The 24620-nt window shown below is 39.2% G+C and overlaps 2 protein-coding genes across 4 annotated transcripts in view; one reads left to right on the top strand and one right to left on the bottom strand.

Moving 5' to 3' along the window:
• Positions 1–1383: 1383 nt before the first annotated feature.
• MDH1 (malate dehydrogenase 1) lies at positions 1384–24159 on the bottom strand. Of its 3 annotated transcripts, none has more exons than XM_004280637.3 (9): positions 23703–24159; positions 18440–18538; positions 17513–17609; positions 14890–15065; positions 12885–13007; positions 4549–4725; positions 3973–4086; positions 2481–2570; positions 1384–1711 (listed from the first exon to the last, which is right to left on the bottom strand). In XM_004280637.3, exons 1-9 carry the CDS (start codon positions 23703–23705, stop codon positions 1586–1588), a joined length of 1005 nt encoding a protein of 334 aa, XP_004280685.1. In that variant the 5' UTR covers positions 23706–24159; the 3' UTR covers positions 1384–1585. The 3 variants fall into 3 exon arrangements, with proteins under 3 accessions (XP_004280685.1, XP_033263113.1, XP_049552060.1); XM_033407222.2 differs by lacking the exon at positions 23703–24159 and adding an exon at positions 23545–23681; XM_049696103.1 differs by lacking the exon at positions 23703–24159 and adding an exon at positions 22107–22125.
• Positions 24057–24620, top strand: part of WDPCP (WD repeat containing planar cell polarity effector) — a 274720-nt gene continuing 274156 nt past the window's right edge. Inside the window, exons 1-3 of the mRNA XM_049695803.1 lie at positions 24057–24085; positions 24171–24322; positions 24471–24535. Of these exons, the coding sequence (XP_049551760.1) occupies positions 24057–24085; positions 24171–24322; positions 24471–24535 (246 nt within the window). The remainder of the gene's footprint in view (positions 24086–24170; positions 24323–24470; positions 24536–24620) is intronic.

Consider the following 24620-nt stretch of genomic DNA (forward strand, 5'->3'; position numbering starts at 1 on the left):
ACAACATGGAGGAGCAGGAGCATATCCTTCCTTCTTCCTCAGCCTTCTAGTCTCCCTCTAGTACCCTTTATGGTCAGATTTTAACAAGGAGCAGCTGGTAAAGAAATGTTTGCAGAGACCCAATCCCAGTGTCACATGCAGAGCATGGAAGGGTGTGTTTGCCACATTCGTACTTTCCTTGTATAAATTTTTTAAAATTCTATGTGAAAATTTTAATATATCTAATAACAATTCTAAAAGCATTTTTCACTTGCTTTTTTCTTTTCTACATATGAAATATTGAGATTATGATATAGGTAACTTTTTTTAAATACATACATTTATTTATTTATTTATTTTTGGCTGCATTTGGTCTTCGTTCCTGCACACAGGCTTTCTCTAGTTGTGGCGAGCAGGGGCTACTCTTCGTTGTGGTGCGCGGGCTTCTCATTGCGGTGGCTTCTCTTGTTGCGGAGCACGGGCTCTAGGTGCACGGGCTTCAGTAGTTGTGGCACGTGGGCTCAGTAGCTATGGCTTGCAGGCTCTAGAGCACAGTCTCAGTAGTTGTGGCGCATGGGCTTACTTGCTCTGCGGCATGTGGGATCCTCCCGGACCAGGGCTTGAACCTGTGTCCCCTGCATTGGCAGGCGGATTCTTAACCACTGCACCACCAGGGAAGCCCCAATATAGGTGATTTTAAATAACAAACCCAGCCACATATTTGGGCACCCATGAACACTGTATTAGGCCCTGAGAGGTTTATGATATTGAGTATCTTTTATGTACAGAGTTAACGACAAGGATGAAAAGATAGATGTCTCCCATCCTCATGGATTTTGAAAATAAAAGGCTAGTTTTCTCGAACAACAGCATGTTTCCAGTAATACACTTAGATTAAGAATATTCCTACTAGCATAAATTTCAGTGGCATTTACCAGTTATGGAGTGTAAATGAATCCTGTCTGCTATAGAGGAAATACCTCAAGGGAAGACTAACTACCTTTCTCTTCTGTCATGAAAATGATGGTTCTAATATCATCAATGGCATTAAACTGTTAACAGTATTATCTGCAGCCTATTTAACAGCTAATGTTAAAAGCAAATTATCCACAAAGCATAAATTAAGATTTAAAGTATATGATGTGTTTAATTGCCTAATGTAGGTAATGTTTAAAATTATATTCCAGAGTAGATTGATTCACGAGGTGGATTTTCCTATCCTATTTAAATATGAGAGAATTATGTTTTACCTTGTAACATTTTCTATCTTTTCTATCTTTACTTTCTCTGTGTTTTTTTTTTTAAATCATAACCCCTTAGGTAATCTGGGAAACACGCAAGATTGTTTTCTGAATAGAAACAAAATATTATCTAGAAATTAGAGTCTGAATCATCTTCATTTGAATATGTTTATTTTAGAATGCAGCACTAACAGCATGATGATGAACTGTCACAAATCTGTACCAGGAAGCACACAATCTTTAAAGTGTGTTGTTTTTCCACAAGTAATTTAAGTATAGCATTATTTTATTTGGTGCTAGAATCAAAGACGACATTTAGATTCTTCAGCTTTGGGACACTTAGTAACATGGAAATGATTGTCTAGTCAGGCAGAGGCAAGAAATTCAAACGCAGTTTCTTTTTCTTCTGCCAGTTCCTTTGCAGTAAGATCCATCTTCTCACGTGAGAAATCATTAATAGGGAGACCTTCAACAACCTTCCAGGTCTTATCCTGTTTGAAAATAATTGCAAATAAGAGATTTATAATTTTTTTTTTAAGATTTTTTTGATGTGGACCACTTTTAAAGTCTTTATTGAATTTGTTACAATATTGCTTCTATTTTATGCTTTGGTTTTATGGTCGTGAGGCATGTGGGATCTTAGCTCCCCGAGCAGGGATCCAATCCACACCCCCTGCACTGGAAGGTGATGTCTTAACCACTGAACCACCAGGGAAGTCCCAAGAGATTTATCATTAAACTAGAATTGATGTTCCAGCAAGCAACAACTTAGTTTGAACTTAATCTAGAGAAGTATGTTTTAAAGTGTGATTCTAAAGAAGCAAATCAAAATCCAGATCTTAACAGATAATTCTGATGAAAACAACACTTGAATCTGAAACTCATTGAATCTAGAAAAAAATCTTTAAACGAGGCTTTAATCAGCAAACATAAAAAAGACTGACTTTAGTACAGTTATAATACAGAGCAACAATACTTAGAACCATTGCTTCATTTAGAAGTAATAGAATATTTGTAGATATCCAATATTAGAAGCATAATATGACAAAATGTGTCTAGTGGGGAGAGTTGCAACTTGCCTTCCAGATTAATTTCAACATTTTAGTGACCTGAAGTTGTGCTTCACATGATTTTAAAGCTGAGAAAAATGTCTAATTTAGTAAAGGAACAACTTTCTAGACTAAATTATACCATTACTAATAAAAACACACAACTGCTTTCCCAGTAGAGGACAGAGGAAAATAACCCAAAATACCTTACCTTGATTGTAACAGGGAATGAGTAAAGCAGATCATCAGGAATACCGTAGGAGTTACCATCAGAGATGATGCCCATGGAAACAAACTCTCCCTGAAAATAACAAATAACAATGTTTTACATTCTCATGGTGCTAAGGGATTCTGCTTCCCACTAGCTATCTATTTTACATTTGGTAGTGTATATATGTCAATGCCACTCTCTCAGTTCATCCCAACTTACGCTTCCCCCTCCCCATGTCCTCAAGTCCATTCTCTACGTCTGCATCTTTATTCCTGTCCTGCCCCTAGGTTCTTCAGAACCATTTTTTTTTTAGATTCCATATATATGTGTTAGTATATGGTATTTGTTCTCTTTCTGACTTACTTCACTCTGTATGACAGACTCTAGGTCCATCCACCTCACTACAAATAATTCCATTTTGTTTCTTTTTATGGCTGAGTAATATTCCATTGTACATATGTGCTACATCTTCTTTATCCATTCATCCGTTGATGGACACTTAGGTTGCTTCCATGTCCTAGCTATTGTAAATAGAGCTGCGATGAACATTGTGATACATGACTCTTTTTAAATTATGGTTTTCTCAGGGTATATGCCCAGTAGTGGGATTGCTGGATCGTATGGTAGTTCTATTTTTAGTTTTTTAAGGATCCTCCATACTGTTCTCCATAGTGGCTGTATCAATTTACTTTCCCACCAACAGTGCAAGAGGGTTCCCTTTTCTCCACACCCTTTCCAGCATTTATTGTTTGTAGGTTTTTTGATGATGGCCATTCTGACTGGTGTGAGGTGATACCTCATTGTAGTTTTGATTTGCATTTCTCTAATTATTAGTGAGGTTGAGCATTCATTCATGTGTTTGTTGGCAATCTGTATATCTTCTCTGGAGAAATGTCTAGTTAGGTCTTCTGCCCACTTTTGGATTGGGTTGTTTGTTTTTTTTGATATTGAGCTGCATGAGCTGCTTGTATATTTTGGAGGTTAATCCTTTGTTAGTTGCTTCTTTTGTAAATATTTTCTCCCATTCTGAGGGTTGTCTTTTCGTCTTGTTTATGGTTTCCTTTGCCGTGCAAAATATTTTTAAATTTGTTTATTTTTGTTTTTATTTCCATTTCTCTAGGAGGTAGGTCAAAAAGGATCTTGCTGTGATTTATGTCACAGAGTGTTCTGCCTATGTTTTCCTCTAAAAGTTTTAGGCCCAATATAGGTTTTAAGAAGGAATAAAAGTCACCTCTACCATGTGTGCTAGCTGCTTTCCATATTTCATCCCATTACCCTTACAATGCTGTGAGTTAGATGCCATGTAAAAGATGATAAAACAGCTCAGAAAGGTTATGCAACTTTCCCAAGGTTACTCAGCTAGTCAGCAGCTGAGGCGGAATATGAACCTAACTGGCCTGACTGCAAGGCTATGCTTTTTTTTTTTTTTTAACATTATAGCATTAAATGACAAAAATAAAAGAGTGGCCTGTGCAGTTCACTGAGTTCTCACCTCTGGGGTTCCAAACCAGATGTCTCTGACGTGGTCACAGATGGCTTTTGCAGCAGACATTGCACTGGACAGTTTTCGAGCCTTGATGACAGCAGCACCGCGCTGCTGCACAGTCTAGGTAGGGCAGGCAGAGACAGCAGTGTTATTCCTGGGGTGAAAGGCTGAAACCATAGCTTAATGTGTCCCCTCCAAAATCACTCAACTACCCCATGTTGACCTTACTAACCTATTTCACTTAGAAGCACCAGTCTTCCTGAAAAGTGAAAACTATATACCTGCACAGAAAGTTTTACCACAATTCATACAAAGAAACAGATCTCTATAAGATAGCTGGATGACTAGAGGGTATCTAGTTTTTCCCACTTTAATAATCTATCTTGACTGCTACACAATAGATCAGATTGGATTATGACTGCCTTAGTATGACTCCCAAAGAAAATATGCACTCATCAAAGGCCTGCTGTCCTTGAGTTTCCTCCCACCACCCCTTGGGGCCACACTCAGGTCAGTAATGTGGTGTGTCTCTCAAGAGTTCTTAATGCTTGGCTGTGAAGAGAGCCCCCGGATTTTTCTCACCGTGATGAATTCTCCCTTGAGCCAGCTGTCATCTTTCAGAGCTTCATAAACACCAACTTCCTTTCCTTGCAGTTTCACCTTGGCATGGTTGACATCTGGATACTGAGTTGAGGAATGGTTTCCCCAGATGATGACATTCTTTACATCATCAGAAATCACACCAAGTTTAAGAGCAATCTAGTTCAATAGAAAACAAATATATTACTCTGACAAATTTTTTTTTAAAATTTCTAATTGTGACCCGTTTGACAAATGTCCTTAAGATAAAAAGCCTCTGGGGCTTCCCTGGTGGCGCAGTGGTTGAGAGTCCGCCTCCCGATGCAGGGGACACGGGTTCGTGCCCCGGTCTGGGAAGATCCCACATGCCGTGGAGGGCTGGGCCCGTGAGCCACGGCTGCTGAGCCTGCGCGTCCGGAGCCTGTGCTCTGCAACGGGAGAGGCCACCGCAGCGAGAGGCCCGCGTACCGCAAAAAAAAAAAAAAAGTTTAAATACAAAATATATATAATACTAAGATTGTAACAGAAGTAACAATCTCTAGCTGTAGGTTCAGAAAGCACTTCAGGATCCTGCATGCCTTGTAGTCACATGAACATCAATTATGTTTTATAGTACAGTGGTACCAGAAGGGTTAAAGTTATGTTTTGAAAGATCTAATAAAATCAGCTTGCTTACTTTGTTAATCACTTGATAAGGTAATGTGAGGAAAAGAAATTATGGTTAGTTGGATGTATACAGGCATACCTCCTCTTACTGTGCTTCACTTTATTGCACTTCACAGATACTGTGTTTTTGCAAATTGAAGGTTTGTGGCAACCTTGTGTTGAGCAAGTCTACCAGCACCACTTTTCCAACAGCATTTGCTCACTTCATGTCTCTGTGTCACATTTTGGTAATTTTCACAGTATTTCAAACTTTTTCATTATTATTATATTTGTTATGGTGATCTATGATCAATGACCCTTGATGTTACTATTGTAATTGTTTTGGGGTGCCATGAACCCTGCTCACATATAACAGTGAACTTATCAATAAACGTTGTGTGTGTTCTGACGGCTCCACCGTCTAGCTGTTCCCCTTTCTTTCTCCCTCTCCTTTGAGTCTCCCTATTCCCTGAGACACAAACAATACTAAATTTAGGCCAATTAACAAGCCTACAGTGGCCTCTAAGTCTTCAAATGAATGGAAGAGTTGCACATCCCTCACTTTAAATCAAAAGCTAGAAATACTTAAGTTTAGTGAGGAAGGCTGAAAGCAAGATAAGCTGAAAGCTAGGCCAAACAGCCAAGTTGTGAATGCAAAGGAAAAGTTCTTAAAAGAAATAAAAAGTGCTACTCCAGTGAACACACGAATGATAAGAAAGTGAAACAGCCTTATTGCTGATATGGAGAAAGTTTTAATGGTCCGGATAGACGATCAAACCAGCCACAATGATCAAACCAACCACAACATTCCCTTAAGCCAAAGCCTAATCCAGAGCAAGAGTCTAACTCCCTTCAATTCTGTGAAGGTTGAGAGAGGTGAGGAAGCTACAGAAGAAAAGTTTGAAGCCAGCAGAGGTTGGTTCATGAGGTTTAAGGAGAGATACTGTCTTCACAACATAAAAGTGCAAGGTGAAGCAGCAAGTGCTGATATAGAGGCTGCAGCAAGTTATGCAGAAGATCTAGCTAAGATAATTAATGAAGGTGGCTACACCAAGTAACAGATTTTCAATGTAGATGAACAGCCTTCTGTTGGAAGAAGATGTCATCTAGGATCTTCAGAGCTATGGGGGAGAAGTCAATGCCTGGCTTCAAGGCTTCAAAGCTTCAAAGGACAGGCTGACTCTCTTGTTAGGGGCTAATGCAGCTGATGACTTTTAGTTGAAGCCAAGGCTCACTTACCATTCTGAGAATTCTAGGGCCATTAAGAATTCTGCTAAATCTATTCTGCCTGAGTTCCATCAATGGCACAACAAACCCTGGATGACACCCTATCTGTTGACAACATGGTTTGCTGAATATTTTAAACCTGTTGAAATATTCACTGTTGAAACCCAGTGCTCAGAAACAAAGATTCCCTTCAAAATATTACTGCTCATTGACCACGCACCTGGTCACCAAGAGCTCTGGTGGATAATGTGCCTGCTAACACATCCATTCTTCAGCCCATGGACCAAGGACTCATTTTGACTTTCAAGTCTTATGATTTAAGAAATACACTGCATAAAGCTATAGCTTCCAGAGATAGTGATTCCTCTTATGGATCTGGGCAAAGTCAACTGAAAATCTTCTGGAAAGGATTCATCATTTGAGATGCCATTAAGAACATCTGTGATTCCTGGGAAGAGGGCAAACTGCCAACATTCATTGGAGGAAGTAACTGCAGATATGATGGAAATAGCAAGAGAACTAGAACTAGAAGTGGAGCTTGAATATGGGACTGAATTGCTGCAATCTCATGATAAAACTTTAATGCATGAGGAGTTGCTTCTTACGATGAGTGAAGAAAGTAGTTTCTTGAGATGGAAACTACTCCCAGTGAAGATGCCGTGAAGATTGTTGAAATGACAAGAAAGGATTTAGAATATTATATAAACTTAGTTGATAAAGCAGTGGCAGGGTTTGAGGGGTTTAACTCCCAATTTTGAAATTAGTTCTACTCTGGGTAAGATGCTATCACACAGCATTGTATGCTACAGAGAAATCATTTGTGAAAGGAAGAGTCAATCAATATGGTGAACTTCACTGTGGTCTTATTTTAAGAAATTGCCACAGGTACCCCAGCCTTCAGCAACCACCACCCTGATCAGTCAACAGCATCACCATGGAGGCAAGACCCCCCCGCCAGGTCAGCAAAAAGATTAGGACTTGCTGAAGGCTCAGATGATGGTTAGCATTTGTTTTTCTTTTAGCAATAAAGCCTTTTAAAATTAAGGTATGTATATATTTTTTAGACATAATGCTATTGCATACTTAATAGACTACAGTACAAATACAACTTTTATATGCACTGGGAAACCAAAAAATTCATTGACTTGCTTTACTCTGATATTTGCTTTATTGCAGTAGTCTGGAGCCAAGCCCACAATATCTCTAATGTATGCCTGTAATTTGTTCCTAATTAGATAGCAGAATTTATAATGATCTAGAAGAGAAGGTTTTGGAAAAAAATTTTAAAAAGCTGATGTATTAGGGTGACATTGTGAGTGACTTTTCTTTCCTTTATGTTAAAGTAAGAATGAGAGAAAAAAATAGTTGTACCAGAATCCACAGCTTTTGCACACATAAATAACAGCAGCACTGCATCAAAGCTCTGGTTGTGTATTCACCATACAGCAAAGGGAATACACTCTGATATTTTAAAGAAATTTTAAAAACAAGGATACCAATAGCCACAAACTGGAAACAGCTCAAAAGTCCTTCAAGAATGGTTAAACAAAGTATGACTATTAGCATAACTGACACCATCTCAGGCCCTTACAGTCTCTTCTATCCTTTAAAACTGACCTGTGAAGTGAATCACATCAAGGGCTTTGTAGTTAATAGATACTGTTCAATAAACATTAGGACCAGGTAGCCTCTATGCTCTGCTGGTCCCCAAACAATGATGAAAACCTTCCTTGACATATTCCTGGCGCCCACGAGACTAGTTATCCATTCATAAATCTTAACTTAGAAATGCATGTCCTGTTTCAAAGCACCTACCCCCATACCCTATAGAATCGTCCCCGTGGTCCCTCTGCGGTATGAAGTGCAGCTGCAAATGCTTCTGGATCACTGTCCACCTGATCCTGATCCCACCCTATGAGTAAGTCACCCTATAATAAACTGATCCATTGGTTATATGGAGCTGCCTGCCTCATTTTAAGGTCTCAAAAATACCTTCTCAGTTTGGTGGGCACTTTTTGTTCCCTCTGTCCTCCAACACCAACTGTGGTACATTCATACAATTAAATAAATAAATGGAATAACAATAAAAAGGAATGAACTACTGATACATGTAATAACTTGGATGGATATTAAAGGCATTAAACTCAGTGGAAAAAAAAAACCACAGTGTCAAAAGGTTACTTACTGCACAATTCTATTTTTAAAACATTCTCGAAATGACCAAAGTACAGAGTTGGAGAACAGACAAATGGTTGTCAGAGTTTAGGAAAGGAGAGGGAGTGTGTAACTACAAAGAGGCAACATGAATAGGACTTCTTTTGTGGGTGATGGTACAGTTCTGTTTCTTGAAACTATGGTGGTTATAGTAATCTATATATATGATTAAATGTCATAGGATCATCCATAAAGACACAAAAACTGCAGAAATCTGAGTAAAGCTAGTTAACAGTGTTGTGTGTAGTTTAGTCAATTTCCTAGTTTTCATAATTCTCTATAGTTATGTAAGATGTCACCACTGGGGGAAGTGGGTGATGGGTACATGGAATTCTCTGTACTATTTCTGCAACTTCTTCTAAGTCTATAATTATTCCAAATTAAAGAGTAAAAAATAAAATGACAACCAACCAACCAAAAGGAATGAAGATTAAAAAAGCCATTACCTAAAATGTTTGCAATGCCTTGACTCATCTTCACGGTAATTTATTGTCAAGTAAGAAGCAAGTTGTGCTTACTTTCACTGACCCTTAAAATAAGTCGAGACTCATTTCTTAAGTCCTCAAATAGATTTAAAAAATAACTTAAAATTCTTTGTTCCTGACATTTAAAATCACTTCTGATCTAAACCCTGCTTCATTTAGAGTTCTGCAAGTATTAGGACTATTAACTACCATATCAGTCTTCACAAATTATTTGGATGGTTGGTTTCTGGGGTACCCAGCTACTGATCTGCTTAGTGGTTGGGGTAGAGTGGTGTGCTGTGCAATGAGTACCATTTTCTGTGTGTGCCATGACCTGAAAGGACTTGCAAAGAACTGTCCTCAATTATATTTAGCTGGCTTCATTGAGAAAAAGGAATATTTATACTGGGGTAAGTGAGCCAAGATGTATATTATCAAAAACTTAGAAACCATAACTCTGCTGAATGTCAGTTTCAGCTGCTCCAAAGTAGGGTGAGGACAAACTGCCTGCAGGCCTATCCTCCCTACAGGAGGCTCCCCTTACTTCCTGTGTCCTATTGGCCACGTCCTCTTATTCTTTAGATCTCCTGAGCTAATCCACTTCTGTCTGGATAGCAAAGGCCAGTACTTTGCACCCAGAGTTTCTGAGAATATCATGCATGTCAGAGCTAGTCTAAACTACCATGTACCCAGGCTAGCAGTTCTTTGCTCCTTCAGACACTTTCACGTCTGTCACACAGATCTGTTAAACAGTTTTTGATTCATTCTCCAGCTCTAGTAATTTTCTTATCTCTGATACCACCAAACTGGTTTCATTGCCAAATTACCTGGTCAGCAGACAACATACGTAGCTCTGGTCTGCAAATACACAGGGGATTTCTGCAGGTGATAAACAGTCACTAGGTAGCTAGGAGCTCTGATTTCCAAACTAAATTATGTAAGACTAGTATCCATTCATGTAAGAAAAATTAATCTTTGGGTTTGTTACTTTTCTCACTGGATTAATAGCCTCTATAGGAGGAGGAAACTTCTAACAGCATTCACTGTACCAGACTGGCATGCTGGAACATGTGCCAAAGTCAAAGTACGATGAGATGGCTCCTTCTTTCCTCACTCAGACTTTCACCCCGCAAGGAAAACTGTTGCAGGCACTGGGACAAAGTATTATTTAGCTGTACTTCTGGAAGCAGAATTTTCCAATGCCTGCCTCCACCAAGGCCTCAGGTCAAACAGCAAAAATGGAAATTTGTCGGTGTCATCATTTTACCTCATTTTTCCTGTTGTAACTAAGTGAATTGCCATCTGGTAATCCAGAGTCCACAGATGCAATAACTATGATGATCATCTTTTCCTTCATAACTGTTCTACAGTATCCCAATCTCCTGCCTCCAGGCATTCAAACAAACTCCCATTTCTTCCCAGCCCCTGGACACTGGCTAAATAACAAGGAAAAAGACACAGCTCACAGCCCAAAGCCTCTCAGGAAATATTTGCAATTTAAGCTTGTTATCCAAAGACCTTCTAAATTAACTGAGAGATTTCTGAGGTGTGACTCTTCTCAAACCTTGGTTATATCTCTCTTAATCATCATCATCATTATCAATAATAACTAGAGCAGCCAACCTTTACTGAGTTTTTACTATGTGACAGGCACCAGGATAAGGTCTTAACATAGATCTTATCTCAGTTAGTTCACATAACTACCATCTGAGGTAGATTCAATTATTATCCCATTTTATAGCTTGAATATACTTTCTCAGGGTCACAGAGCTAGTGAATGGATTAGGTCACTTGATCCCATTTTGTAAGAACACACATGAGGGTCTGGAGTCAGGCAGACCCTTTTACTGACTCCGTCATTTACTAGCTGTGTGACTTTGAGCAGGTTCCCTGACCTTTCTGGGCTTCACATTTCTTATCTGTAAAACAGTAATAATAACAGATATCTCATATGGCTACTATGAGAAGTAAATGACAAGTCAGATATAAAGCATTCAGCTTAGTGTAGAAACTTAAATGTAAATACTTTTCTCCTTCACTGGGCCCTCCAGAGCTGAAAGCTCTTAGTTTAAAGCAGTGGTTTTGTTAGTCAGACAGTAATAAGGAAGGTATGGGGTTAAACTAGAGGATGTCATGTCTTGCAGGAGTAGAATACTGGGCAATAAGAGAAACTGTAACATGCACTAGACAAGCTTAGGTTAAGAAATAGAGTGTGAATTTCAGAACCCTTCTGTTCTAAGGAGATTGGGAGAAAGGTGAACTATGACCTCCTAGGTCTTCAATGTGGAAACAAAGAATAGGTCTCAGTAATTAATGATTTTAGAAAGAACAAAGAATGTAAGAACAAACAACTGTTATTAGGCATGAGAAGTAACCACAGCAAAGATAACAAATCAGTTATAAAGACTCCCTGTTCTGTCCTATTTGGAAGGTAAAGATCAGCCTGATACACATTCTTGAGCTGTTTTGCAGTGTCCAAAACCCCTCAAGCACTCAGGCACCAGATTAACTGGAGCCTAAGGAATGAGCCTTTGCTGACCCCTGTGATTTCACTCAACTAGGCACCTGGATTTTGTCAACCTAGGGTGACCTTTGCCTCATTTTAATGCTAAAATCTCCACCCCAAGGGCTGGAATTTCTGTCATTTTTGAACATGCAAGGCATGTATGTTTGAGCATGTTGTTGTACTGCACAAGTGCATCTAGAACTCCACCTTTACATTGAAGATTACACTCACCCTTTCATGAATATACATGTACCCTTAGCTTAAAATGTCCCTGATCTGGCTATTTGGAAAGACAGTGCTTTGAGAGCTATCTACCTGTTTCCTTACTTGTCACAAGGAATAAACACTTCTGCTTTGACTGAAAGTACTTGGTATGATCATTGGCGATGCACCCCAAGTGATGGACCCACTGAATCTGGTAAGTTTTTCAACTTAGACCTCACACCATCATTTGGTAAAAATAGTTTTCTTGAAACTCAATAATGTTGTCTTCTCTAGAAGAAAAAGAACTAAATTCATAGACCTATCTAGAAGATGAGCTATGGATAAGGAGGATGGCCAGAAAGGCGCTAGGGAAAAGGAAAGAGGTTATGTCCAAGAATTAGAACTTTGTCATGACATCTAAGGGCACTGGGATTGTCTAGATCTGCGAAAGCCGAGGAAACTAGCACAGATGAGTGGCATGGCCTCTAATTAAAAAAAAGCTGTTGTTAATACCCTGGTCACTGACTGCTTCGCATATTTATCTAAGGCTCCAAGGGATAAGGAAACTGGATAACAATTGAAATTTAGCTACTAGGTAGTGAAAACTAAGAAATTTTATGGAAACATGTAGAGTATGAGGATATAAAAATGAAAATGAAATTAAATATAAAATTAAAATCAAGCTCGAATGCTTAGCAGTAGGGAAAAAAGCAGAACCACATATAATACACAAAGCTCAAGTTTTTCTATTATAATCTCCTATACATCTGACAAAAATAATTCATGTGCCGTCATATGAATTATCTATGCTTATGACTAATTTTTAACCACTGTACTAAGAGGACATTAGCAATGATATGTAATTAAAGTTAGGAAATGAAATATAGTTGAGAAAATTAAGTACAAAGTTCAGCTACTTTAAGAGATAGATTTAAAGATGTCCTAACAAATTGGAATAGCTTCCTACTAAAACAAAACAACAAGAAAAAAGCACAAACTATGATTCAGCTACTTTAAAAGTGAGAGAAAAAGGGTTTAAAGTTGAACATTCATAAGATTTGAAAAGGCATCTTTCTTACCTGAGCTTTAGCTCGGTTGTGATCCAAACGAGTCAAGCAACTGAAGTTCTCCTTGGGGATGGACGGTGCCGACTTGGAGGCAGTCAGGCAGTTGGTATTGGCCGGGTTTCCCACCACGATAACCTAGGATGTAGGCGAGGCACAGCAGAGCTACAGACCATAACTGATTAACTAAACCAACTTAGAATATGACTGACATGTAACACATAGCCTTCGTACCAAGTTTGTGTAAGCTAAATATGTATAGTTATTATTGCAGTTTCTAGTTTCTAGTAGGTTTCTATCCTCCGTTCTAATAACTTTTCCCCCTTGTTAGTATTTGGTGCGACTACTAAAAACATTTACTAAAACCACCGTTATGTACACAAGTCATTTTGTTTTCTGCCAAAACAGAGACAGCATTTATCTAGTTGCCATAAAAAACTAGTAATCTAGGGCTCTATCTCAGAGTTCTATTCAATCATAAAAGTTTTCCTTCTTATAAAAGTAGTCCAAGAAAGAAATTCTACTTGAGAAGTTTACTTTAGGACAATGATTTGCCCTGATGAATGAAAAGTGTTTCTCAGTTTTGCCTAATCCTAAGAATTAACTGGGTTAGTTGCTAAAATACCAGGTCCCACCATTTCACACCCATTGAATCAATCTGTAGGAGAAAGCACTTCAGGCTTTTTTCTTTTTTTTTTGGAGGGGGTAGGTATAGGATGCCGTGAATTACAATACAGCATAGGAAAATGTATACATGAACATGTTTTACAAGTCTTAAAAATCTTTAATAAAATGATAAAAAAACTTACTGTGAAATATCAAACTTACAGAAAAGCTGTAAGCATATTACAAAGACTAACTCCCACATTACTCGTACCCAGATTCTCCAATTTGCCCCATCTCTTTCACTTTCTGTGCACGTGCAAATGCGCGCGCACGCGCGCACACACACGCACGCGCGCGCGCACACACACACACACACACACACACACTGCCCTTAGTCTTTTTTTTTGGCCTATTTGAGAGCAAGCTGTAGATATGATACTCCGCTATCCCTAACTACTCCACTGTCGGTGTATATTTCCCCCAAGAAAGACACTTTTGGCTAAGAGGCAATTACTATGCAAGCAGTACTACAACTCCAAGCAACCTTGTAATTTTTTTACTAAGAGACCTGGGGATTTCTACCCAACTCATTTCTATTATTTTCTGTTAATGACTACAGAAAATAAAAGTTAACTATTTGAAATAAAGTCTGCAGAAAGCAAAAATTCAGGTGTCTATGAAGTATTATAAAAGATAGAACATTATAAATGGCAACATTAAAAAACCTTATAAAATTTTCTTTTACCTTTCTTTGAATTCAGAATTGGGTGGAAGAAGTGTATCAAAACCAGAAAAATCTCTGACTAGCAAGCCCTTTTGCTACGACAATTAAGTTCTAGGTAACTGATACTTAATTGGTAAAAAGAGGCTTTACTGTAATAATAACACAAATTTAGAAACCAAAATAAATAGGTTGAACACAAAGAGACAGAATAGGAAGTCATACTGACTCAGCTCCTCAAGAGACGAACATATCGAAGTTCCTCTGGACTTGAGAAAAAGTGAGTGTTCAGAAGCCCCTACCTCCTGTGACTAAGAACAGACACAGCTTATAGCCATCTCCCTTCACAATCACAAACACAAATCCAAATGTCTGAACAAATAGTCCCACACAGCTAAAAGGCACCAGAAAGTTCTGTGCCTTCTCTATAGGTTTACAAACTAATATTAAATCTCCATGTCATGGTAATAGGCAGAATATTTTTGAGCCCCTCAGAATACAGATTTCTACACTATATGAACAAAACCTAGAAAGGGAGGCCTAATGGAGCAAAACTCTGTATCTGTATTTATTGACCATCGCACAGAACTGGGGAAAAAAAAAAGGCAAATACTTTCATTTTCACTTAAATGTTGAAAGCAGAAGTTTCAAATGCTGATAATAAAAAACCCAATAAAAGACTGCATTGGTCACCTTAACTGACTTCTTGGCATATTTGTCCAAGGCTGCACCCTGGCATTTGAAGATTTTCACATTTGCTTTGAGTAAATCTTTCCTCTCCATGCCATCCCTTCTTGGCATGGAGCCCACAAGAATGGCCACATCCAGGTCTTTGAAGGCAATCTCTTCTTTATCTGTTGCGATGACATCTGTGAACATGGCAATAAATATGCAGAGCTACTTAAACGCCAAAGTCTGAGGTTTTCTTTTTCATACTGAATCTACCCAGTAACTCTTTCACTTTGTAGCAAATGTTTACTTTTACAAATCACATTGATCAAAGTTTTAGGGGCCTAAAAAAAGAAAGGCAATATATTAATTCAACAACCATAACATCAGCAGAAATGTCAATACATTTGTTTTGCTTTTCCTATTTCAATAATTATCTTAATTTCAAAACTCTATAGCTTTTATCTTTTATAATGATGCAAGGTAACTTTCAGGGCAACATTAATTATTCACATTAATTACCACAGATAACACAAAAGAGAAACTAATTCACCTAACTTTTAAGTTATAATTACTTTAATTCTAAGATATCAATCAAATTAAAACAATGCTTATTGAGAAGTTTTTGCAAGGAATAACACTAAGAGATTTCTTTTGTCAAATTTAAACACTTTACACATGAAGACAATGAGGCTTAAAGAGATTAATTAGCTGCCTATCAAAAAGGAGTGGGGCTATAAGTCAAGATTGGTCCAGATTTCAACCACTATGCTGCAGTGTCAGTCCAATACACCACCTGCTTTTTGATTGAAGAACATACAGTTGACCCTTGAATAACACAGGTTTGAACTGTGCAGAACCAGTTATATGTGGATTTTTTTCCCACAGTAAATACTACAGTACTGTACAATCTGAGGTTGATTGAACCTGTGGATACAGAGGATCCGTGAACAGAGGGCCAACTATAAATTGTACTTGGATTTTCCACTGCAGGGAAGATTGGCACCACTAAGCCCTGAGTTGTTGAAGTGTCAGCTATATATCATGGCTTTCTTTTGGTGACTGTATTAAAAAGGCCATGTGCTATAGACTGAATGTTTGTGTCCATATAAAATTCATATGTTGAAACCTAATTCCCAGTGTGATAGTATTAGGAAGTAGGCCCTTTGGGAAGTGATTAGGTCATGAGGGGGAGCCCTCATGAATTGGGATTAGTGCCCTTATAGAAGAGGCCTCAGAGAGCTCCCTCACCCCTTTTGCCATGTGAGGACACAGTGAGAAGATGGCTGTCTGTGAACCAGGAATTGGGCTCTCACCAGACACACAATCTATTGGCTCTTTGATTTCTGACTTCCCAGCCTCCAGAACTGTAAGAAGTAATTTCTTTTGTTTATAAACCACTCAGTCTATGGTATTTTTGTTATAGCAGCCCAAAGGTACTAAGACAATCAGGGTACAGTGTTGTCACTGATAAATTTTTAGACCAGGAACTTGTGTCAGTCAGGCTTCTGTAAGTCCCCAAATAGGTATACATAAGAGCACCAGCTGGAGAAAAAATATCCATCTTCTTCCCGGCCATGCATCCTTATCTGCTGAACCTTCCCCTCCCATCATATTCACAGCTGACCAAGGACAAGCCAACTGTAACCTGGGCCCACTAGAGACAGCAGAGAGAACTCTGTAGAGAAGGGAATAAAAATGGAAAAAGCAACAGAGGAGGCTGATTTGGAAACAGTGCGTTTCCAGGAAACAGGAAAGGGAGCCAGCAGAATAGCTTGGACAGGGTAATGCATTCTCTTACATAACTAAGCAACCAAATGATTGAGATGGCAGAGTACCCCTTCTACTAAATGTTTATTGAACAGATATATGAATTCTGAGCATTGTTTCTCTTGGGCGTGTTTACATTTTTGATTTGTGCAATCCTCTTTGAGAGTATTATTAATTAATCCTTACCCTCCCTCCCCCCAAAAAAGATGATGAAGGTATAGCTAAAGAAAAATATTCAAATTAGTTTACAACCTGACCTAATATTTTAATGGACCTGTCAACCAAATTTAGGATTTCTGTCTTACATTTGTTACTTGGTCATTGAGTCTCAAAGGCTCTTAGCAGAACTCTTTCTCAAACCATGGCTTTAGGCTTTCTCAAACCATGTAGTATAGGATTAGAACAATTTATATTATATCTTAACCTGACAACTGGCAGATGGGGTGGGACTATATATGGGGACCAACCAATTTCTAGTCCCCAAGCAGCATATGGTTCTGGAAAACATCATTTAGAGTTGAAAAAGTTCTCCATTACAGGACACTACTATTACTATTTAAATAGAATTTAAATAATAACACAGTGTGGACAATCTCAGGTGGATAACCCTTGTGCAATATTATACTTAATTGGTAAAATAAATTACATATAGGCATGTTGGGAAAAAAGTATAATCTTTTATATTATACAGGTTATTTCACACTTTTACCCTTATTTATTCTTGGTATATATCTTAACAAGTAGTTGTAGTTCAAAAAACAAAAACTTTTTATGAAATAATTTCTAACTGAGAGGCCAGTTAACAAAACTCTAAAATCTGTTTTTTTAAAGATGTAAAATACTATAAAATCCCTTTCTCCTCTACTCCCCAACTCACCTTTCAGGAGGGGAAGGGCACAGTCTTGCAGTTCCATCAGGACACCATCCAGGACACCCATCATGGGAGTAATATCCAACAGCACGAGAATGATAGGCTGCCAAATAAATAGCAAGGACAGCATCTGTCAGTGTAGGTTATGTCACTTAGTCACAGAAAAAGTCCTTTCACAGAGTTTTTGCTAATTGGTGTGTGTATGTGTATAATTCCCATTAATTAGTCATAATTATTTTAGGAAGTCAGGTGTCTAACATCAGGTGTCCTTTAAAAAGGAATGCTATAAAACCAGCAATGGTTTGCTAAACACAGTAAGAGGAATCACCCTTACTGAATTTTAAAGGAGTACATGGAAGAAATATCAAGTTGAAGTGACATGCCACACCTTGCTCTTTTTGTTGATGGCTGTATATCTAATTTCAGTTCACAGAGAGCTAAGCACAGTATCTGGCATGAAGGAAGAACTTGATATCCATGGGTGAAGAGAATGGATAAATGAATACTGTATGAAAGGATTTTAGTGTACATTGATCAGACCTGCTGGAATAGGGGGTGCCTGCTTCAAACTGGGAAGCCTATGTGTCTGTCCAACTCTTTTGGGTCTTAAGACCATTTATGAACAAGAAAGTGCTGATTCAGCAACTTTCTCTCCCACGTGACTCTCCCTAACAGTTACTGTCATTATGATACCTGCTGGCTGCACCAAGTCAACTGAACAGTAGGAGGAATAGTTCTAATTTGCAAAGCATTTTCAATGCCCAGAGAGGTGCATATAAATAAGCTACCAGATTCCACTTATAGCCATTTGCCTAATACATTCGTTGGGATTATCCATTCCTTTACCATTTAAACATTTCTTTGCAACTAAATACAGGGTTTCATTGAAAATGTTCTTACTTTTACTTAAGATTTACAGACACTTGCCCCTACCTGGTCTTTACCAAAGACAGATCCATTTCCAATACTGTATAGCAGTGAATAAGCAATTTGACCAGCTGCTCCAGTCACAAGGACTCGGATTGGTTCAGACTGTAATGAAAGAGACCCATTAACACCTTATTAAAAAACGCTATTTTACCCTAAAGATATTGAGAATTTTCTCTATAATAAGACAACCACATACTTTAAAAGCTAATGTAAAATTTTAAAGACTCTTCGCATCTGGCTTAGTAGAAGACGTTTATCCCAGACTTGTCCCAGTAAACACAGCATGCACAAAGCAACTAAGCAACGTCTGGAACATGTGTCCTTTGGCTGCATATTTATGTGGTGTTATTTAACTCTCCCTGCTGTCTTGGATTTACTTACAAAATCTTATCCATCTTTTTTAGGATATTTTACCACTAAAATAGGCCTAACGATGTTGATGTGCATTATGTGAGGATACAAACCCTGGCGGCCACTAGAACCTTACAAATCCTCTTATGCAAATCCCCCACTCCCTTCTGCTGAAAAGAATCCTTCACACCAGGAAGAGGAATAATAGCGGTTACAAATTTCCATTTAGAAGGAGCCAGAAAGTTTTTATAAAACTATTAATCGTGATTCAACTTAACTACTTGGAGGAAGGAAAAATAAGCTTATATTTATTTAAGGAGAAAGAAAAATGAAAAAATGTTAATATCTGGATCGTAAAAAATTCTAGCATTAATTAATAAATAACAGTAGCAATGTGTGGTAACAGTTGACAACCTGATTTTAAGGGAAAATTAATATTAAACGGGAGGAAGGGGAAAAAGTACAAAGAACATATTAGTTATAATAGATGGAAGTCATCTTACAGACCCTGAATAAAATATGAACATATGGACCAAAAATATATATAACTAATTCAAAGTGATGACCCTGAGTCATTAAAAATAAGTTAAATTAAGCTCAGAGAATTAAAAAGATAGAAATATTTCTATTAAAAAGAGCTGAACAAAAATGCCTGGAAACTTAATGGGTAAGTTTAATTAGATGGAAAAATTCAATCAAGGGAATTGTTCCTTTCTCTGACAATACTGGGTAAATGTACTTCCACTCTGTGTCACCTCTATAGTTACCCACACTAGAGAAGTGGCTGAAGTGACTGGGGATAGAGGATTAGATTTCTTTATATTTAGAATTCCCTCTTAGAGAGGGGTCATGCTTCTAGGATAGGAGACTATGACCTGAAGGTTCCTTCTAACCTTCAAACCCTAACCTCTGGAGGTCAGCAGCACTTAGCAATCTGGTACCCATATAATTCAGAGGAAGAAAAGTCTCAGGAAAGTGTCAACTGTTGTAGAGAAATGCATCTGAACACAGCAGACTATGTATGTGTTTCTTCTTCAGAGAGGTGACCAGGGTGAGAGTGGAGAAAAAGGGAAAAAACTATGGAGAGTTTCTTCCTGACCTTCTGGGTCTCTTGTCCATACTCTTCACCAACTTCCCCTTATGCTTTAATATCTCTAAATATACAAAATACGATAATTCCCCCAATAACCCAATTTTAATACAATACATATTTATGTTCCCAAATAGACTTTAGGTTTATAAAGAGCACTGTTATTGTATATATTTATTTTCTATCACATGGTCTTTACATGTTTTAAATTCTGTCATTTTCCCCTCTTTCCTTGAAGTATAGCAGGTGAGGAAAAAGAAATAGAGGAAGAAATGATTCCCCCTCCCTCTTTAGAATGCAAGCTCTTTAAGGACAGGGGCTTTGTCTACTTTATTTACTGTTGTATCCCAGCTGCCTAGAACAATGCCTGGCATGTAGTTAGAGCTCAAACATTTGCTAAAGCTCAAATATTTGCTGGATCTTGTAAAATTACTATCAAAACCTTGGAAATGTAAAAGAATTGTTTGGAAGCAAACCCAACATGCTTTAAAAAATTGTTTTATTCATATATACTTGCATTGAGAAGGCTGGAAATAATGACAATAGTTCCAGCTATGGTTAGCAAAATTATTTATGTCAGTAGTTCTAATGAAAGTCTTCTTTTATTACATAACTTGTACTATTTTAGGCCAGAGACTCCACTAGTGAACCATATGCAAGAAACAAGAGGATAAGCCAATTTTTTTAAAACAGGGGGCTAGAGAGGCAGTAGAGTGACAGTTAGAGATGGCCTCTAGAGCCACACTTTCTGGTTCAAATCTTGATTCTTCAACTCAGCTGTATGTTCTTCGGCAAGTTACTGTATTGTTTCTCCATAGTAAAATGGAGATAATAATAGCAGCTACCTGACAAATAAGGTAGTCGTAAGGATTGAGAGAGTTAACATACAAAGCAGTAAAAACAGTATGTAGCAAGCACTATAATTATAGGTCTTGGGTTTTTCCTCTAAGGACTCTTGTAGCCTGAGGCTGTTACTCTCCACTAGACTGTGAAACTTCCGGGAGAACAGTCTGCCTCTGACTCAAATTTGCACTCCCATATAGCATTCAACAAGGATTTGTTGAATGAAGGAAAGTTAGAGTTAAGAAAAGCATAAACACATGCTACTTCAATGAAAGCAAGCTACGATAAGCAATGAGGGGAAAAGTAAACATTACTATCTGTAAAGCTTAACCTCCCAGAAAGTCAGGTAGATGGTTAGAAAAGAATTGTCAATTTTAGGCATTTATTTTAGCTACTAAAAAAATGGGTTCAAAGTACCACAGTCCCTAGTGAAGGGGTTGTGGGCAACTAATGAACAGGCACAAATTCCACCTGAGCAGTTTCCTTCTTCTCTATCACTGAGCAAATTATTTTCACAGGTAGGTGATTCCATCTTGTTAAGAGTAGTATGAATGCCAGTGTCTGAAATGTCTGGTGATGAAACAGGAAAGAAGTGCCTATTTGGTTCTGTCTGCTCTTTGCAACGTTGCAGTAGAAAACCAGGAGGGTGGGAGATTCCCACTGACATTTTCACAATGTTACAGTGTGAAGATAGGTTACTATTCTTTGCTTAGATATCTGGGCAGTCTGCCACGATCCAAGGAAGGAATGTCTTTGCTCTTGGCAGGGCACTAATGACCTTCGTGCAGATGCAGGCTCTGTCTTGGGCATGTGTTCAAGTCTCAGTTGTAAAGCTTGAATTTAAGTGTTCCTTCTGTTATTCTACAGAAAGACCCATGTGTTCCTTTTTTACTTTCTCATTTATATATATTTCTGTAATATAAAAGACAAACAGTATTCAGATTCCTTCATACAGTTTATTCTTGCTTGTCATTCCCTATGGACACAAGGAAAGAATTGACTCCTTGAAAAAAACCTGATTTTAATAGCTTACAAAAGATGGCTCTTTTCTAACTCAGTGATTGTTCACACACTTTCCTGAGGAGGCAGGGAGATTGAGTCATGTGAGAATTTGCCATCAGTTTCAGCAAAATGGCAGGAAGGTTCTTCCTCATGGACATTATTTGGTGCTGGAGTGATCTTCCTGGGGTGAGGCCTGGCTTGATATACTGTGTAGAAAAACAAAGCAAGAATGGGGGCCCAGGAGCTTTCTGTGACCTTGGGAAAATCATTTGACCTCACCAGGTTATGTTTTAAGATTAGAAGAAATAATTTCCAAATTCCCTTCCAATTCTAGAACTACAATATTCTCATTGTAAAACCATCAAGTAATATAAATGCTGATACATAGTTTAGTTTGTATTTGCACTATGAGCTTGTATCTTCATCCAGAACCTCAGCAACTAAAAATAAATGTTCAGAATGGCTTGATATGTGTCTGAATGATACAATATGGTAAAATGGAAAGTATGCGAGATCCTTGGGGGTAAACTGTTGTATGACCTTGAGCAAATCACATTCTTTTTGGGTTTCAATAAACTCAATTTTAAGATGGTCAAGATTTTTTTTTAAAAGGTTCCAACCAGTTTTAAAATTATTAAGTCTGAGGTTCTCTGATAATAAGTACCTCTGCATTCTTGCTAAGATTACTAGGTCAGGGGGCTTCCCTGGTGGCACAGCGGTTAAGAATCTGCCTGCCAATGCAGGGGACACGGGTTCGAGCCCTGGTCGGGGAAGATCCCACATGCCGCAGAGCAACTAAGCCCGTAAGGCCACAACTAAAGAAAGCCCACGCACAGCAACGAAGACCCAACGCAGCCATAAATAAATAAATTAATTAAAAAAAAATTACTAGGTCAGAAACCACTGAAACCATCATTTAAATGACTAATTATGTTATCTGACAAAATAAGTAGGAAACCTAGGTTTAACACTTACTGAGAATTAGAAGCTGTCCCCACTGGCTCCCTTATGAAGGTGGAAGAAGTAATCCCCTTGCCCTGAAAACACGTCTTTTCAGGTTCTGGAAATGTTCCAATTCCTTCAAATATTTTCCCACATTCCCCACTCATTTTAGTATTTTGAAATAACACAGGAAAAACAGTTTCAACTACAAATACAGTACTGAAGCAATTTCTCTCAGTTTGATGTCAAATGTCACCTTCAAACAGCATGCTGATTATTCCTACGTCAGTACCCTCACCAACCTCCCTTCTCCCTTTCAGCAGAGACAAGATACCCATATCTTGGTATCCAAAGCTTCATGACACGATGGTTTTATTGTGTAACATTTAAAAGTAGTGGTTCTAGAATTCCTAACACACAGATCAGTAAAAAAAAAAAAAAATGCACTAATTATTTGCATAGGGGCACCGTCACTGCAACATGTCCAGGTACGACAAAAGGAGATCAATGAACAGGTTTTAAATAACATTTCGTGAAATTAGATATGGCGGAAACACTTTTCCCGAAAACGTAGATCGCAATCCCGAGCATCTGGTAAGCACTACCTTTGCAGTGAGGGCCTTCTGCTTTCAAGGGCTTTGTGACAAAAGCCCTTAAAAACACTGTGGGCTTAAGAGGAGAAAAAGAGGTTAGGGTCCAACACCCCCTCTCATTTCAAACCTTATCGTCCTTCTCAAACCCCTATACCGTGCTTTGGAGAAAATCCGCAGCTTCGTATCCCAACATACAGAACGACTGAGATCGCGCCTCTCCAAGGACGGAGATGTCTCTAAAGTCCTTCTAAGAACCCTCAGCTGTAAATCAACCCCTTCCCAATTACCGGGTCCCTGCGACAGTCCCCAGATGAGTCGGGGCTTTCCAAAGGGCGCGAAGGACAATCCCTTGCACAGCCTTCCCCCAACAGTCCTTAAAACGCAAGAAACTCCACACACGGGCGCGAAGGTCGGAGGTGGGCAGCATGCAGAGGCCCACACTCACCATGACTGGGAACTGCGCAGACACTTTTCTGCACCTGCAAAATGAGCTTCAGGGAGTCCGGTCACCTCTATCGTGGAACCGACTCGGAAAAGGCGAGTGATGTTAGAAAGAAAAGGCTCGGCTCCCGGATGCGGAGGCCTCTGGGAACTGTAGTTTAAGCAGCCCTAATTCTGGCGCAATCTCCAATGCATTTCCTTCGAGTGTTGAACTACACTTCCCGAGGTCAGATGGTCTTCTCACGCCCTGCTCCTTGCGCTCTTCGCCGCTTGCAAAGTAGTTCCCGAGGGCGGGCCGCTGTGATTGGAGGACGGCGACGAGCGGAGGATTTGGGCTCAGGAAAAAAGGACCTGCCGGATGGCGCCTAGCAATTGGCGAGAGGGGAGGCGAGTGTAACTCGAGGGTGGAGAGACAGAGCCCTTAGCTTCAGCGCTCTCCCGTAAGCTGCTAAGACTTTATCCTCCCCTCAAGGGTAAACGTGGGAGGTAAAGAGACCTTCCGCTGCGTAAAGCCGGTTCGACCCGGAAACAAAATCGTTTTTAAAACTATTCACAGTCTGCCGGGGCGGGAGGAATTGAAGTGTAGAGAAGACTGGACGGCTTCGCAGGTTGCTAAGCGACGAGGTGGGAGAGCGCGCGCACGCACGGGCCGCTGAGGAGTACCTGAGGGGTCCGTGGCGCTGCAGCTCAGACACCTAGGCGACCGAGCGAACGCGCAGCGTCCTCACGGGTCCTTCTTCACCGCCCCGGTAGTGTCCAGTGACGCGGTGAGGGGTTTGCAGGGACGCACCCTCAGAGACGGCCGGGGGCAGCACATCTTCCCCACTCCGGAGGCAGGTGAGTCCCCGCCCGAGGCTAGGGTCTTTCAACCTTAGGGTCCGGTGTGCGGTTGTGCGCCGTCCCGCGTTGCGTTTATCGACCC

Source organism: Orcinus orca, chromosome 13 (genome assembly GCF_937001465.1).
Source record: "Orcinus orca chromosome 13, mOrcOrc1.1, whole genome shotgun sequence".
Taxonomy (NCBI): Eukaryota; Metazoa; Chordata; class Mammalia; order Artiodactyla; family Delphinidae; genus Orcinus; species Orcinus orca.